Source organism: Pristis pectinata, chromosome 4, assembly GCF_009764475.1.
Source record: "Pristis pectinata isolate sPriPec2 chromosome 4, sPriPec2.1.pri, whole genome shotgun sequence".
NCBI classification, from domain to species: Eukaryota; Metazoa; Chordata; class Chondrichthyes; order Rhinopristiformes; family Pristidae; genus Pristis; species Pristis pectinata.
Window position 1 is genome coordinate 98,541,490 of NC_067408.1, and position 17,480 is coordinate 98,558,969.

At 38.4% G+C, this 17,480-nt stretch overlaps 1 protein-coding gene across 1 annotated transcript in view; it reads left to right on the forward strand.

Moving 5' to 3' along the window:
* dcbld2 (discoidin, CUB and LCCL domain containing 2) overlaps nucleotides 1-17,219 on the forward strand; it is a 90,417-nt gene extending 73,198 nt beyond the window's left edge. The window contains 9 exon segments of the mRNA XM_052015182.1: nucleotides 1,498-1,622; nucleotides 5,187-5,343; nucleotides 7,024-7,143; nucleotides 8,973-9,066; nucleotides 9,487-9,536; nucleotides 10,086-10,221; nucleotides 14,255-14,313; nucleotides 14,316-14,504; nucleotides 14,507-17,219. Coding sequence (XP_051871142.1) covers nucleotides 1,498-1,622; nucleotides 5,187-5,343; nucleotides 7,024-7,143; nucleotides 8,973-9,066; nucleotides 9,487-9,536; nucleotides 10,086-10,221; nucleotides 14,255-14,313; nucleotides 14,316-14,504; nucleotides 14,507-14,703 — 1,127 coding nt within the window. The 3' untranslated portion in view covers nucleotides 14,704-17,219.
* The last annotated feature ends 261 nt before the right edge of the window (nucleotides 17,220-17,480 follow it).

The following is a 17,480-nucleotide window of genomic DNA, read 5'->3' on the forward strand; positions in this document are numbered from 1 at the left end:
CATAAAACCTAGAGACATAGTGAACTGTGAGGAAGATAGTAATAGACTTCAGGAAGGTATAGTCAAGGTGTGAAAATGGACAATTTCGTGGCAGATAAAAAATTAATGCAGAGAAATATGAAGTGCTACATTTTGATCAGAGAATGAGAAGAGGTCCTTCAGGTTCAAGTTTAGACCAGAAGGTCAGATTTAAAAGGAGTGCAGAGACGTAGAGATATGAAAGTGTATGTGTATAGTTTGATGAAAGAGGTGGAGCAGGTTGAGAAAGTGGCTAAAAAAGCAATAATGTCTTGTACTTGCTAAATGAATTCTAAAGGAACTTACAAAGAACCTTTCTAACGCACTGGTTTGGCTACAGCAGGAGTGTTGTGATCAGTTATGGTGCCAGGTTTTTAAGAAAAATGTAAAGATTTTGGAGAGGGTGCAGCAGGGATTTACTAAAATGATTCCAGAGATAAGGGAATTTAATAACGTGGATGGACTGGGGAAATTGAGTTTCTTGTCCTTGGAACAAAGGGTATGAGGAGACCAGAAGAAGGATTTAAAATCATGAGGGATAAAGACAAGGTAGTCAGGATTGAGACAGGGTAGTCAGTACACTAAGCATTTCAATAGAAAAGTGCTCTAGGGGATAGAGAATGAAGATTATTGGTAAAAGAACCAGAAGTGACATGAGGATTCTTGTGTTTTAAATAGTGAGTGGGTTAAGGCCCGCAATACAATGCCAAGGGTGGTAATGGGGGCAGATTTAATGGTAACGTTCAAAAGGAAACTGAATAAGTATCTGAAAGGCAAAGGTATTTTGTAGGGCGAAGAGGAGAGAGCTGATGCAATCAGCTGGATTTCTCTTGTATCTTGCTGGTACATACTCGAGGGGCCAAATGACCTGTTTCCATGCTGTAACAATTCTGTGACAGGTTTAATGTCACTCATGCATGCACTTCACTTGTCAACAGTTCTGTGCATCTTGAATTTGTTGTGATCATAAATAGGTTTATGTAGTTGCTTCAGGATTGATTATTGCTCATATTATTTGTAATGTTATCAGCTGACTTTGAACCATCACTATAGAAAAACACACAGGAGTTTCCTAGAGCATTGAATAGAAAAGCTGCAAGAAGCAGTAATTAGGAAGAATTATTTAGACAAAGCATTGGGTTTTAGGCAATGAGCAAGATGGAGGAATTAGATCAAAGTTTTAGAGTAGGGATGACTGAAGGTGTGAAATAAGAACATATTCATTTGTGTACAGTACCATTCACACTGTGACAATTTGTACAGTACCATTCACAACTGTGACACATCCCAAAGTAATTTGGCACTTAGGCATTATGGATAAAACAATGGCAATGTTCTTTGGTGCAAGCTTATTGATTAAATTCTTTTTGTAGATTAATGAAATAGAACAAGGAATAGACTACTAACCTAGCCTCATTAACTTGAACATCTAACATTTGAAGTTGGTTTATTTCTAAGAAATGTTGTTTCCATTCTCAGGTATAATTACTACAGGTTCCACCCTGGGTGAATATGCTTTTTATGTCTCTGCATACCGAATCCTCTCCCGTGATGAAGGCGAGGATTGGAAGGTTTATAAAGAAGCCAACAGTGACCTGGATAAGGTCAGTACCTTTAAAGCACATTCCTGTTTATGCAATAAATTGGTCAGGTCTATATGACATATAATGTCAATTCATAATATTAAAATCTGAACAATGTACATTAGGTACTTCAATAGAAAAGTGATCTAAGATTTTGAAATTGGGTAAGTGACTTCCTGCATAAAATTTTTAATATTTTGTATAAACATACTTGGGATTTTAAGATCAACAGGAGTTTTGTGAAATATGCATTCATGAGTAGGCAAGAACAAAAAGTGCATTTCAGAGTGTTTGACTTTCATTTTTGGTTTATTGATCATAGATTTATCGTACTTGTGACTTCCTTTGAAAAGTCAGTGAATCAGAATCTTGAGACTCAAAGTCACTGATGCAAACAAAAGATGACTTTTCCAAAATCTAGATATTTTGGCTGCAGTTTTCCATCTGTTTATCCCAATGGGAAGGAACTATGTAACCAATATACTTGTGAAATTTTTGATAAACCATTGCTATCCAACAAGTACGCATCTGGCTGCACAAAGATAATTTGAAAACACAAGTTCTTCCAGCTGTTTATTTTTTGCACAAGCATATCTCGCTTGGATATAACTAAAGAAGCCGCCTTACAAGTAAACAAAATTGTTGATTAATAAATGAAAAATGAGTAATAGACACCAAGAGGAGCATGTTATCTCTATCAGTATTTTAGTGCAAATGCATGAGTACTGTATCAACAAGTGCTCATAAGTATTAAAGTGGTAAGACAGAGAGTAGACTGTTTGCGTGTTTTATTTCCTTGGCTACTGCTTATTGATTATTTCTTAAAATCTTGCATAACATTCAGAAAGAGATGTATGACGGTCTCATCAGCAGCACAGTCATTTTGAGGACACCGTGCAGTGATGTGGAGTCACCATAGTTCCTGAAGGATCTGAAATGAGGTCCCAGTTCCCCAGCAACCCAGCAGGGTCTTGATGGTTGTTTGAAATTTCTGGTAATGAGGCACATGACTGCTTGGGGAACAAGATCCAGGATTTCCTTTTCCTGCAGAGCCTTAAAGGCCACTGCTTGATTGACTTGGATTCAAAGATGTTCTTCTGCACCAACCTTTTTTCTCCATGGACAGGTGATATTGGCACAGTTGAGCTGAATGGTAAATTCCTCAGCAACATGGCCAGACCCATCCTTAACAATTTAAATGGGAATAATGTGTGAGAATTTCCTTGTAAGAAAGCTTCTTTAGTTATATCCAAAAAATAAACTGTGCAAAAAATAAACTGCTGGAAGAACTCAACAGATCAAGCAGCATCTCTGGAGGTGAAGGGAAGGTCGACATCTGAGGTTGAGGGCTTGCATCAGGACTGAGAGCATAATTGGGTGATGGGCCGATGGAAAAGGTGAACAATGAGAGAGAAATGGGAGTGGGAAAGGAACACAGGGGGAGTGGGTTACCTGAAATTGTTAAATTCAGTGTTCATACCATTGGGCTCCAGGCTACCCAAGTGAAGTACGAGGTGCTGCTCTTCTAGTTTGCGTTTAGCCTCCCTGTATCAGACAGGTTGGTGTAGGAGTGGGAAGGGGAGTTGAATTGACATGCAACTGGAAGCTCAAGATAGCTATTGCGAACAGAGCACAGGCACTCTGCAAAATTGTCATCTAATCTATGCTTAATCTCACAAATGTAGAGGAGGCCACAACATGAACACCAAATGCGATAGAACAGGTTGAAGAAGGTGCACGTGAATCTCTGCCTCATCTGGACAGTCATTTTAGATCCCTGGATAGTGGTAAGGAAGGAGGTGTCGGGAGGAGTGTTGCATCTCCTACAGTTGCAGGAGGAAGTGTCAGGGTATGGAAAGGGCAGGGTGTGAAGTGGTAAGCAGACCAGGGAGTAATGGAGAGAGTGGTTACTGCAGAAAGGGGAGGAGAGGAGAAGATGTGGTTGGTGGTGGGTGTCCCAATGGACATGCTGGAAAAACATGATATGATGTATGCAGAGGCAAGGCAGTGAAAGGTGAGGACCAGGGGAACAGTTTGTTTGGGGAGGTGGTGGTGAGGTGAGATGATCGTAATGCAAGTGAGGGCTCCATCTACTACTGCAGAGTGGAAGCCATGTTTCCTGAAGAAAGAACATTTCAGAAGTCCTAGAGTAGAAGATCTCATCTTGAGAACAGATGTAGTGGAGAAACTGAGAGAAGAGTACGGCATCCTTACTGGACACGGGGTGAGGAGGTATAGTTGAGATAACTGTGGGAGTTTGTAGGTTTATAGTAGATATCAGTGGATGGTTTGTCTCCCAGTAAAGGAAGAGAAGTGTCAGAAACAGTCCAGGTGAATTTGAGGATAGGGTGGAAGTTAGTGGCAAAGGTGCTAAAATTGATGAGTTCCACATTTAGGTGCTGCAGGAAGCAGCACCTAATGCAGTCTTTGGTGTTGCAGAGAAAGAGTTTGGGAGGGGTGCCAGTGTAGGTTTGGAACAAGAACTGTTCCACATAGCCAACATAAAGATATGTTTGTACCTATTAACTCTACAGGCTTGCTGTCTAGAAAATAAGATGAGGCCAGATAGGAATCTGTAGACTACCTTAAGTAGTCTTTTGATCCGATGGAAAGTTTGGAGAAATATCTAGTCCTAAAATTCAATCACATAGTGCTGTTTATTTCAGGGCTTTGAGAAAAGCCTTGGAGAAAAACATGAAAAAGATTATTCCCAGCTCATTTCACATTACTCTAGAAATTCAACTGGCACTTCCCACTGTAAGTTGTTCTTGCCAATCTGATGCAATTTCTGCACTAGACATGCACTTGGCAGTAATTCCCTGTTTAACACCCCTTTGAATGTTGCCCAGGAAATTAGTGCAAATTACTTCAAGGAGCAACTACCATAGGTTACTCCCAGAACAGCCATGCTTTGCCATGCTGACAAGAATCTCACTAAGGTAATTCCTTTTATCTTCTGCCCCCACACCCAACAACATTTCATAGCTACCACCCTGACCATTCCTCTCTCACTCAGATGGATGCCTTGATTTTCGCCCAATACCTTGTTCACTGTGAGGCACCATTTCTGGCCAGCTGATACTCCACTCATTTCCACTCATCCCATGTTCTTATTACTGAACAGCATGGACATGGTGCTGAATACAAATTCTATCATTGACCAAGACTGCTTGCCCTGAGAGTAAACTCAAAGCATCGCAGACACTATTGCGTTTCACTTAAAATGTACTTGTTCTTGAAAGTTACGTTTCTGCACAGCATTTGCAGTTCCATTGAACAAGCTCAAATCTAATACCTGCTGTTCTTTAGCTGTTGGCTAGATGAAAAGAAAGAAATGTTATCAGCGACATTGCTGGCTTAATCCTGTGTAACATTTGGTTGGGATTTATGATGGTTGCAGAATGTCTGTGGGGGTTTTCCCTGACACCACCAACCCCCTACTCTAATCTTCTTAGCTTGAATATGGTGACTATGGTAAAGAAAAAAAACAGAGGAAAAAATGAAATAACAAAATAATAAAAAGAAACAAACGTACTATAAGAAAGAAGATGTAACTAATTCACATTTTAAAAATTCTTTTCTCAGATTTTCCAAGGAAATGCTAACAATTACCAAGAAGTTCGGAACAACTTCATCCCACCTATTATGGCCCGTTACATTCAGATCAATCCAGTGCAATGGCATCAGAAGGCAGCACTGAAAGTAGAGCTATTGGGGTGTCAGCCATTCCAGCCGTCTTTGGGTAAGGCTCCATCAAAATACCAGGTGAACTCAAATTATATGAAATTGGCAACTTTTAATATCCATGGCATGATCTTTTCTGGTGATTAAATGTATCAGTCTCCTTCAAAGTTGGAGTGCAACAGAACTTCTATTCTTAAAGATGTTAATGTGCAGAAATCCATCTTTGGGCTATAGCTTGCTATATCTTATGTAGAAAGCATTGAAAATATGGCTTGTTTGGTAATGCCAGATTTGGCATAGCACTAAAAATAAGTTCTTCCAATGTACTCCTGCTTTAACTTTGACAAGAACAGGTATAGACTAGGCCAGTACCAGGATAAACCTGGGCAAGGCCTTTTATTAAGAGTTCTTTGTTGGTTTATTCAATGTAAAGCTTCCATCCATGCAAGACGTGGTCATCCATATAGAATGATTGAGGGGAGCGAAGTAAGTAGGAAGCTGACAGTGGTTGGTGGACACACTCTATGAAAGGCATTCTACCTAAAGCAATTGTCTTCATGATTTTTCAAGCAGATTCACTTTGGCAAAACAATACTTCAATGCGAGAGCCATATTAACTGCAAAGTAAAAAAAAAATGCCTCCTACTCCTTAATAGTTTGTGCTCTCACTCATATTTTCTTCTTTTATTTCCCTCTCTATCTCACTTTACCTGATTTTGCGCTGGATTGAACTTGTCCTGCTTTATGTGAACGGCACACACCAGGCCAATTTTCAATATTGTCAGATAGATGCCAGGGTTGTAATTGTATTAGAACAGCTTGGCTAAAGGTACTGCTAGTTCTGGAATGTAGGTCTTCAGTACCACTCCTGGGGTGTTACGTGGTCCCAAAGTCATTGTTGTATCCCGTGGAGTAAATCAAATTGGCTGAAGGCTGGCCGATAAGAATATGGGCTAAACGTTGGCATATGAGACTAGCTCAGTGAAGGCAGGTTTTATTCTTTTTCAGTTTGAATGTAGCAGGCGTGGTACAACTGAGTTGCATTTAAGTCACCAAGTGATGTAGGTCTGGAGTCACAGATAGACCAGATCATGTAAGGATGAGATAGTTCCTCCTCTGAAGGATATTAGAAAACCAGATGGTTTTTACGTCATCTTTGTTGTTGTTTTTCCAAATTCCAGATGATTAACTAAACTTGAATTCCACAGCTGCCACGGTGGAATTTGAATTCAAGTCTCTGGATTGATAGTTTAGGCATCTGCATTACTAGTCCAGTAATTTAACTAGTGCGCCACCACCATACTCTTATATATTCTTTCCTTCATATTTTTTTAAATGAAAAGCCAAGGATGGGAATATGATACTGTTTTTCTCTGAGGCACTTTTTTTTTTGCCAATGGTTTGACCTTAGCAAGTACAGTGTAGTTGCAATGGATGCACTCTGGTCTTCTGTTCTCAAATTGTTGAATCCATCTGTTTCAGGAGTACAGTTGCAATCAGATATTTGTGAATGATGGTGTGGGAAGTGCTTTCACTGTTGCAAATGTGGCTTGAGCCTCTGACTGTGCAAGAGTTGGTCTTGTAGTCAGTTGTTTCTTTAGGAAGGTACAAAACCATAGAATTGCTTCCAGGGTACAGAAAAGAAAACTGGCATTTTCAGCAGCATTATCAAAATATTTAAAACATTTTCCTGGCTGATTATCCAAAGTTAAATCATATTTACTGATATGTGTTGCAGCTCGAGCTCCAGCTCAATCTCGACCTCCTTTGCTCAGCACAGAAATCACTCCAAAGTTTGACAAAACGACATTTACACCAGACATCAAGAATAATTCAGTGACTCCCAAAGTGTCCAAAGGTAAACCAAAGCCACCTAAGATGTTCTTTACTGATTGAAACATTGATATTAATATCATTCAGGATTGACCTCTAAAACACCTAGTGGAAATACTAATAGAAAAATAAGATTTATTATCAATGGATAAAATAAAATGTGTAAAATAATAGCATTATTAGATATGTAGAAAGTCATGTCCGTTGTAACTCTTTTAACGTCCCTGATGCAGTTCTTAGTGTAACTGATGTTTGAGTGGTATGAGAATTGCTAATATATATGGTAGCGTGCAAGTTTACACTTATTTAAGGTCAGATGATAGAATTAGACAAAAGGGCTTTGTAAATAGTTGTTATTCAATACTCAGGCAATGCACCATGCAGCAGAACATTCCACAATAATTGGAGCAGGCCACTAGTGTTCATTTCACCAGAAAAAAGATAGATGTAGTTGTGAAATATGTGCCTTAAAGTACTAGTAAAATACTAGAAATATAATTCCATTTAAACAGCGTTCAAGATATCATTTCAAAGCAGTAGTGTGCATTAAAGGAAATATCATGAATTTTGCATATGATAAAGTAATGTTTTCTAGATTAGTAGAAACAACAGAAGTACAGAATTCAGTCCTAGTTAACAGTGAAAATTCAGCCAATGGACATGATTTGTTTTAATATTCAACTATTTTCATGGTAAGTCTTTTCTTGATTAGATTTTTTTCACCCTTCAAACCTCCTTGCGTGAAGATGATAGCCATTAACTAAGTGTGATTCCCCAGAGGATGGCACACCAGACCCTCCCAGTTGTCCACTATTGGTATATAATACAAATTATATACCAATAGAAACTGAACCTTTGATACCAATAGAAAATTTAATAGTGCAGAAATTGAACCTCTGGTCACCACAATTCCATTCAGGTCAGCTGTTCCAGCTGAGATCAGTTTACACAGCACCACACGAAGATTTAATCTGGGTACTTCACTTGACTAAATTAAGTTATTCAGAAATATTCCCATGCCCCATTGTTAATCCTTCAGGTCAGGTTGTATGGCAGAATCCCAAATGGAATTCAGTTACTTACTGTTAACCTACTGTTTTTAAATGCTTTTATATTCAAAGTGATACTGTAAATCAGCAGAATGGTAATCCAGAGAATTCAGTCAAGTAAAAGGATGTTTTATTTTATTGACCACAATTACAGATTGCAATAAAATTACAGAAGTTCAGATGCAAAGTTTAACCACTGTTTGTTTCAAACTATGGCTTGCTGGGTAAATTTCTCCAGTACAGTATATGCCACAAGAAAGCAGTTTATAAATTCATCCCCAGCTGTATTTTGACATTATCTTAGATAAATTATAAGAGAGCATTCTTACAAAAAAATTCCTTTATAAATTATTTAATTCATCATCAGCATGCAAGAGATGATATACACCATTTGAGGTAAACTTTTTGTCTGAAACAATTGCACATGTTGAATTAAACTTACTAAACAGGTTTATAAAATTTAAGTATTTTTCCATAATTCTCTAATGCTTAAGACTGATCATATATATTCAGTCCAAGTGTGCAGAGTATTATCTGATATGATTTGAATATCTACAATATCTATGCAAATATAGCTGATGTTATTGAAGTTTTCACTGCAATGCACTATTAAAGATTGTGAATGCAAATTTTACTAGCTTTCCAGATACTTCAACTGAATTTTAAATACAAACTGTTAAGTTTTGATTTTCCAATTTAAGCATAGAAATATGAGATTGCTGGTCTTTATTTTTTATATATATATATAAAAAGTTAGTTTGTACTTGGCTGTGGCTGAATTGCAGCTGTTTTCAATGGGTTTCAGATGTGGCGTTGGCGGCTGTCCTGGTGCCTGTATTAGTCATGGTGCTTACTGCTTTTATACTGGTCCTTGTATGTGGCTGGCATTGGAGAAACAGGTGAGCATGTGGATCACCAAAGCACTGCAATCACATAAATAAAATTTATATACTTTAGAAAAAAGAATGAATCACCTTGTTAAAACTATTGGAATATTATTCCTACGGCCCCAGTTATCGAATAGTTAGATGCAAATTTTTTCATTAAATTGCATGTTTGTATGTTGTAAGAAAAGCGGAAACTAACTTGCTGTTCTTAAGAAATGCATATAATAAAACTATAGAAAAATTATAACTTTGCTCATTAATTTCTCTGCAGTCACAATATTTTCTTTTTGTGGACTCTACTCATGTCTACATGTACAAACTGTTTATTGCTGGGTAATGTACATACATTTCCTGTCTGATGCAGTATGTATAATACCTATGAAATATTAGTCCCAACTGTACAGCTGATAATTGAAGTTGTTTCTGTTATAGAAAGAAACCTGTTGAGGGACCATACAGCCTTCCTTATTGGGATCGAGCAGGTAGGTGTTGACTTTGGATAAGATGCCTTCATCATAGTGAGTATTTAGAGAAACTAGTTTAGCATTTCTTCCAAAATACTGATGATAATGCACTGATGTATCAATCCAACTTGGGTGTTGAGTTCTGCAGTGGCCTTCAGTGAACTTTCTGATTGGCAGTTGCTAAGATACAAAATGACTGCATTGCTGTGGCAGTGAAAAATATCTTCAGACCATATTAGTAAAATTATAGTGTTTCTCATCATTCCCTAAGTAAAATTCATGACTCCTGTCTAAAGTTTATCCACATGGGTTCTGTGGCTACTTTTTCTTTGGAAAAAATTGAGAAATGGAGGTACAGGGATAAGGATCACAACAGAAGTGCATTAGGAAAATGATCTTTGGATTAGGTGTGATAGGCTGAATTGATCTATCTCCACCATTATGTCTGCTTGTTGCTAAGTGCAACTCTCCTTATAACTATCATAGTTGCTGATGTTATTTAGAGAACAAAATAAGTCAGTTTTGCTCTTCTAGTCACAATGTTACTAACTGGGAATTATGGTACAGGCTGGTGGAAGGGAATGAAGCAGTTTTTGCCCGCAAAGAGCGCTGAGCCTGATGACACTTCCGTGCGCTACACCAGCAGTGAGATGAACCGGCTGAGAGCCCGAAATGGCAGCACAATGATCCAAACAGAACCTGCAGGTATTCCAGAAGGATAAACATAAGGGCTAAATTGTAACTAAAGGCCTAATGCCACAAAGCTGCTCACCATAACATAATGTTAATAGTACCTATGCTTATGGTCAAAAATGCAGAATGAACTGATATACAGCAAAACAGCTGCAGTTTTCAATCACCTTTCCTATCAGACTATTTATTGCTGAGAATATAGCACATCTCTCTTGAGGGCTGCATCTGGTTGTTGGAAAGTGACGAAATACATTTTGCCTATCATTGTTTTCCTCTTTTGCTTTAATTTCAATTCTTTTCCCTCCATAAGGTGTTTTCTATTGGTTGTGTACTGATCTGCAGAAATGAATTATTCATTTCGTCCAAAGTCTGCTCATTAGTGATAGTCTTGCAGTAATAGCTGATCTCATTCTCACCTGATAATGGTCCACAAATGTAGATACTGATCAGAGAGCCATAGCTGACACTTGTACTTCCTAACCCAAGGCTACTGAACCCTCATTTCCTTTGCTGCTTTAATTCTCTTATGTGGGAATAAGATGCAGAAAACTTTCAATACAGAATATTTTCTCTTAATCATAGAATCGTACAGCGTGGAAACGCCATTTGACTCAACTTGTTCATGCTGAGCAGTGGATACCTTTATGAACCCCATCACCCAGCTCTAGGTTCATAGCCCTCTATGCCCAAGCAATTGAAGTGTTCATTCAGACACTACTGAAATGCTGTCAGCGACCCAGCTTCAATCACTTACTTAGGCAGTGTACTACAGGCACTTGCTACTGCATGAAGAAGGTCCCCCCCTCATATCCCTTCTCTTCCCCTTACTCTAAATCTATGCCCTCAAGTTTTGTCTAGCTCTGATATTGAGAAAAGATTACAGCAGTCCACCCTATCTATATCCCTCATAATTTTATACACCTCAATCATGTCCCCCCTTAATTTCCTTTGCTCCAGGGAGAAAAGATCTAGCTTCTCCATTTTCTCCTCTTAACTGAACTACTCCATCCCAGGCAACAACCTGGTGGATCTTCTCTGCACCCTCTCCAGCACCATCATATCCCCCCTATACCTTGATGACTAGAACAGCACAGAGTACTCCAGCTGAGGTCTCACCAAGGTTTTATAAAGTTGGGAGCATAATCTCCCTACTTCTGGATTCAGTGCCTGACTAATGAAGGCCAGTCTCCCATATGCCTTCCTAACACATTGTCTACCTGTATTGCCACCTTCAGGGATCTATGGACCTACTGTTCAATACTCCCTCAGACCCTACCATTATGGTGTTTGTCCCAGCCTCATTAGTGCTCCCAAATGCATCACCTTGTACTTGTGTGGATAAAACTCCATCTGTCATTTCTTAGCCCATTTCACCAAAACATTGATATCACTTTGCAGCCTAAGGCTACCTTCCAGACTCTCAACAACTCCACTGATCTTGCCTTCTACATCCACATCAAGTCATTCACGTATATTAGAAACAACAAGGGTCCCAGCCCCCATCCTTGTGGGATGCCAGTAGTTACAGGTATCCAATCTCAAAAACAGCTTTCTACCATCATCCTCTGTCTCCTATTGCCAAGCCAATTTTGGATCCATTTTGCCAACTTGCCCTGGATCCCATAGGATCTAACCTTCCTCCAAGAATTTTCCTTGATCTTTTGCTCTCTTGTCATCCCCTTTCGAAACTCATTGTCTGTCGGTGACAATCTCGGCCTATTCCTACTATACTGACTACCGTATCTTTCTGACTCCAATGGTAGTTCATACTTTTAGGTGTTTTATCTCTTAAGGTACTGCTCACCTTCTTGTTCAAATCTGCTCTGATCTTTCCTCTATTCCTGAAGATGTTGTTGTCTCCCAAATTCATGCCTATTTTATCTATAACTTTCTGTTTGAATCCCTTCAATCAAGTTTTCAGCCTGAACAACTCTGATCAAAGTCACAACTGATATCCTATCTAATTGTGAGAAGAATAATTCATCCATCCTCATTGACCTGCCTGTGATCTTTTAACTCATTTATCATAGCATCTTGCGCCCAGACATTTCCACTCTCATTCAACTGACTTTCCATTATTTACTAATGCATCATGGAATCACCAACAATGCTTTCTCTTTGAGGTCCTATATAGTTTTCTTAAGTGTTCAATGGAGCAGGAGAGAATCCATTGTTCTCCTTAACCATTCATATTTTTCATCCCTGACCGCTACCCCTCTCCTTTTTATACTGGCTGTCTTCCCTCTTCACTCTCAGCCCTGATGCAGGGTTTTGATCCAAAACATCAACAGTTCCTTTTCCCCCCTTAGATGTTGCTCGACCCGCTTAGTTCCTCCAGAAGATTATTGCTGGAGTCTTATACTCTCATTTTGTAACATGTTCGCACTCCACCCTTGCAGCAGCTTATCTGCTGAAACCTTTATTATCCCAGACTTGGATCTGCTGGTCAGCCTCATTCCACTTTTCTTGGTCTCTCCTAGAATTAAGAGCAGTCATCTAAAACTCTGCTTCATGTCCTAACTCCAATCCCACTCCTCCCTCTCAGGTAATCAAACCATCAACAAAAAAACATCTTGCCTATATTTTCTAATCCCTCTTTGGTCTCGTTCCTTCTGATCTTAGTAAGGTCCTTTATCCTTTGAATCCCATACATGTGGACTCCTCAGATTCCAGTCTCTTGTTCATTCCAAAATTGCATCCATCTTTTACAACTGTGACTTCATTTCTGTCAAGCCCTACACTGTAGAAACACATCCCTCTCTAAATTATCTCACATTTCATTGCTGTTCTTTAAGATTTCCCTTAAGTTTCTAGTTTTTTAATCAAGCTTTCTGAATTTTTGCTCCAGTATTCCCTCACGGCTGAACTTTTGTTTGATAATTAGCCTATGAATAACCTTAAGATACTTTGTTTGAATAGAATGATAGTTACATTTCTCCTCCTCTAACATGTCCAGACTTGTGGAAGAGGAATTCAGCTTTTGACATTGTCTTATTTCTGTTAAGCTTCATCCACCTTAGTCTCATGGCATTGGGGTCAAACACTTTTGCAAAACAATTTTCCAACTGTTTCTATCTCAATCAAATTATAACACATGCATATGACATTTGCTGTTTAAACCATGACTGAATTTCAAACAAATGTGAATTAACTATTGCTGAACATTCAAATTTAAGTATCAGCTGTTTGAGAGGGTCGGATTTTATAAAGATGGTATTAAAGAACATAATTTGTAAGTTGCTCCCGGGAACTGATGTTATTGTATAGGCCAGAGAATAAGATCAGTTGTCAATGAAATTAAAAAAAAAATAAATTTACAGGACAAAACTATTTGTTTTAAGCCAGTCTTCTTTCCAAGTCCCACTAAGTTAGTTTTGCTAGAGTTGATGATATGTCCTTGAAGTTGTTTCCCCTCCCACAGTAATTACTCTTGCGTTATATCATGGTGTTAGCCTTATCCAAGTATCCCTAAATCCTAGTTCTTTAATTAAGATGTTTGCTTGTTACTCCTAACGCTCCAATATTCTCTTATGGCTCCACAAGCTCATGGAGTTGATTTCCCCTTTCCCACAACCAGCTCTGATAAATAAAATTTTGAGAGCTCTTCATCAGATTATGTTCTTCATGTCCATATTTGCCCTCCAATTTACACCCTACACACTGGTGTGGAGCTACAGTTGGAGGTCAACAAACTTTGGGTCAACAGCCAATTAAGGAGAAACAGTGGCACAAGCATGTTGCTATCATGCATTCTCAACTCAAAGTAAGATGCTAAACTATCCCACAGAAGAATTTTGTTTCAGCTGGATTAGAAATGGAGATTTATTTAATAGTAGTCCTGCTACTTCCTTCATCTGGAGGATGGCTCGTCTGTTGTGACACTTGCTAATTTTCTAGTTATACCACAAGGTGACAGGAGAGAGGCTGAGGATAACCCTCATTTCTCAAACTATTATTACTTGGACTGAAGTAGTCAGGTCACCAATGCCTGTACATCATTTCAGAGGGATAATCATACATTTTCATGTGTTTTTTTTTGTATATAGATATGCCCAGCCACTTGTGGCAGGAGTTGCAGGAACATTACGACAAAGGTCGACTTTTAACCAGAGGAAGACTCTGAAGCAGGATACAGTGATCCAGATGGCAATGGTCACTACGATGCACCTGTGTCAGAAATTTACCATGCCTATGCAGAACCCTTGCCAGCTTCAAGCCCTGAATATGCCACTCCAATCATTATGGAAATTTCTGCTCACCCAACAGGAACCTTGGGATCTGTGGCCTCCTCCACCTTAAATCAGCAGTGAGCACAGGGCCTTCATTGGTGGGTAACATAAGCACCTCTTTACCCCAGACTGAGGGCCCTCCTTCTGAACAGATGGGATATGATACACCAAAAGGAAAAATACTCCCAGTTTCTGCAGAGGAACAAGTATACCAGGTACCAAATAGTGTATCACAGGTACCAGCAACGTTAGATGCTGAGTGAACCTCAGAAAGGGGACGTTGTGCAGAGGGTACTTTGGTGGGAGAAGGAAGTGAGTTCAAATGACCATTCCCACATTGAAAGAAATGATTGTCCATAGCTAATGGATAGGCATTGCTACCATGGTGATTGCTGAGAAACTGTTGCCTATTACCTCTAATGGATGGAACATAGAGTCTTAAGTATTGCTGTTCTATTGCATGTGCCTGGAATGTAGAAGTTGATTCATACTGGCTTGGTATTTAATGTCATCAGATACCAAAGGGGTTATATAATACATCACACTAAAAGACAGAAATGATTTTGATTCTGTCAGACCTTCAGGTTCAGTTTGCCTCATTTCTAATTGAAGACTAGCTATTGTAGCATCTCCACTTGAGAAAGCCTTTTCAGATTTTGATACAATAGATGAATGCTAAGTCTGAGACTTTTGGTGCTTTCCTTGAGTATTGTGACTAGTGTCATCTGTAAGGCTAGTTAGTGTAACACCTGTGTTTCAACTAAGATTGGTCCAGCTTTGGTTTGACTTTCTTGAATCTATCACACAACATTGACTGGTTTAAAGGTAGGTATATTTCCTGGTCTGAGTTTAGTTTTATGAAGAAACTGACCTGGTGACATAACCCTTCAGAAGACAGTCTTCCAGGTCATTTTATATCAAATGTCAAAATGACCATTTATGCCCTTATAAAAGTACAGCTGGAAAAGTAAATTTCTACTCATCTCTATCCCATTGAAATTAAACCAAGGAATGCATTACATTGCAGTGCCTTTGTCTTTTAATGATAAGGAAGGATTTGTCTTAATGTTATATTTTTAATGCTATTTATTCTACTGGATCAAGGGTACTTTGTTTAAAACCTTGTCCACTTTCTAGGATGCTTACAGAACAATTGGTGCTAGCCTCTTCTCCATGACAGTGTTTCTCTGTTTATTTACTGTAGGCTGAGCACTGCAGCTAGTTAAATTATTTCTGATTTGTTTTGCAAACCCCTCACATTCCTGACTGTTTTGGCCAAAGGTAATTATTTTTCTGTTGAGTTGATGCAGTTACAGTGCTGCATATTGCTGTTTTAATGATTTACCCACCATAATGCTGCAGGCATTGAAAATAAGATCTTGCTGCAAATTAGTTGTAGTATTGAGAGAAAGATGGAGATAGTAGACTGACACAAGATGCAAATTTCTTCCTGAAACCTTATTCAAGTAATTTGACTGCATTAATAATGAAGGGTTGTAATATCAAACATGTGGTAAATGCTTGAAATAAAACAAGATATTACAAGGACCTTCACTCCCACCTCCATTCCTTGCATGCCTGAGAGTCTCATGTCCCCTTGGCAACTGAACACCAAGTATTGACCAGAATAGCCATAGACTTTAGGCTGAAGCTTCAGTGAGCTTTCAGACTATCAGCTCCTGGCACAAAGTCTCGCTGAAAAACAGGACAAATTGGAGACCAGTATATCCAATTTTCTGAAGAAAATTGCCAATTGAGTCAGATTCCATCTTGGCAGGAGTTGCCATAAAATCTACTGATTTACAATTAATCATTTTGTTTATTCTCTCTCTATCTCATTCTTTCCCTCTCATTACCTAAACCACAGTCAACTATCATTTCTCTTTGTCCCTGAGGCTGTTTGTAAAGAAAGTAAATGATCATTTAAGCATGTCACCTTTACCAAATTTCTGTAAATAATAGTAAGAAATAAGTTCCAATCCAAAGGACATTAAATTACAAGTTACTGCAATTAATAAAATGATTATCTAGTCACTAAGGTAAAGAAACATGAGAAAAGACACTTATTTTGCACTTCCTATCATTTACAATTTGCTAAAGGTTAGTATTGTTTCCATTTAGCACTGGATCCCCATTCTATTGTCCTGCTGGTGACAGATCACAACAATGTATTTTTTTTCCACCTTAAAATGGCATTTGTCATTAAAACCCCTGGTATGAATCAAATCTCTACAAAGATGTACTTCTTTTGTTGCCTTGACTTGTACTGTAGTCAGTATATTATTTGTATATTTTGGTAGAATTTAGAATGTATACATAGAATGGAAGAGATTTTTTTGATTTGATATGTGATTGAAATGTATGTTCATAGATTACCAGATGAGTAACTGACTGATAGAAAATTATTGGAACCCTCAGTCTCAACTACATTATTTACCTGGTTGAATCTTTCTTGTGCTCCTTTGTAATGGCTTAAATTCAGTCCAGACTGTAAAATGGTGCTGGATTGTACTGTTGCAGAAGGGTTGAGGCCATTTGTTTTAAAATAGAACTTGAAGTTTATTTCTCGATATCTAAATTTCACTGAAATTTAACATTTCCTTTTAAGAGTTCATCAAATGGTGCATACATTCAGAATAAATGGTGTTACATGTGAGGTAAGAAAGACTAAAGTATTGATCTTCACATCAGCCTAATGAATTGATCTAAAATAACATTTCAGGTCACAGTCACAATTAATGAGATGCATTAATATAATAAAACAAAAATGCTGAAGATATTTAACGTGTCAGGCAGTGTCAGTAGAGAGAGAAAAACAGATAATGCTTCAGATTGAACTGGAAAAGTGAGAAAGAGGTGTGTTCTAAGTTGTAGGGAGGGGTAGCGTGTGTCTGTTTTTGCCTCTGAGTACAGATTGTTCAGAATTGGAGGGTGAAAGATCAGGAGGATAGATTGGTTTAGAAGAAAATGAGTGGGGGAGAAAGGTCCTGAACATGTGTTCTGAATGCAACATTTGTGTCTTCTTTTAATCCATAGTTAA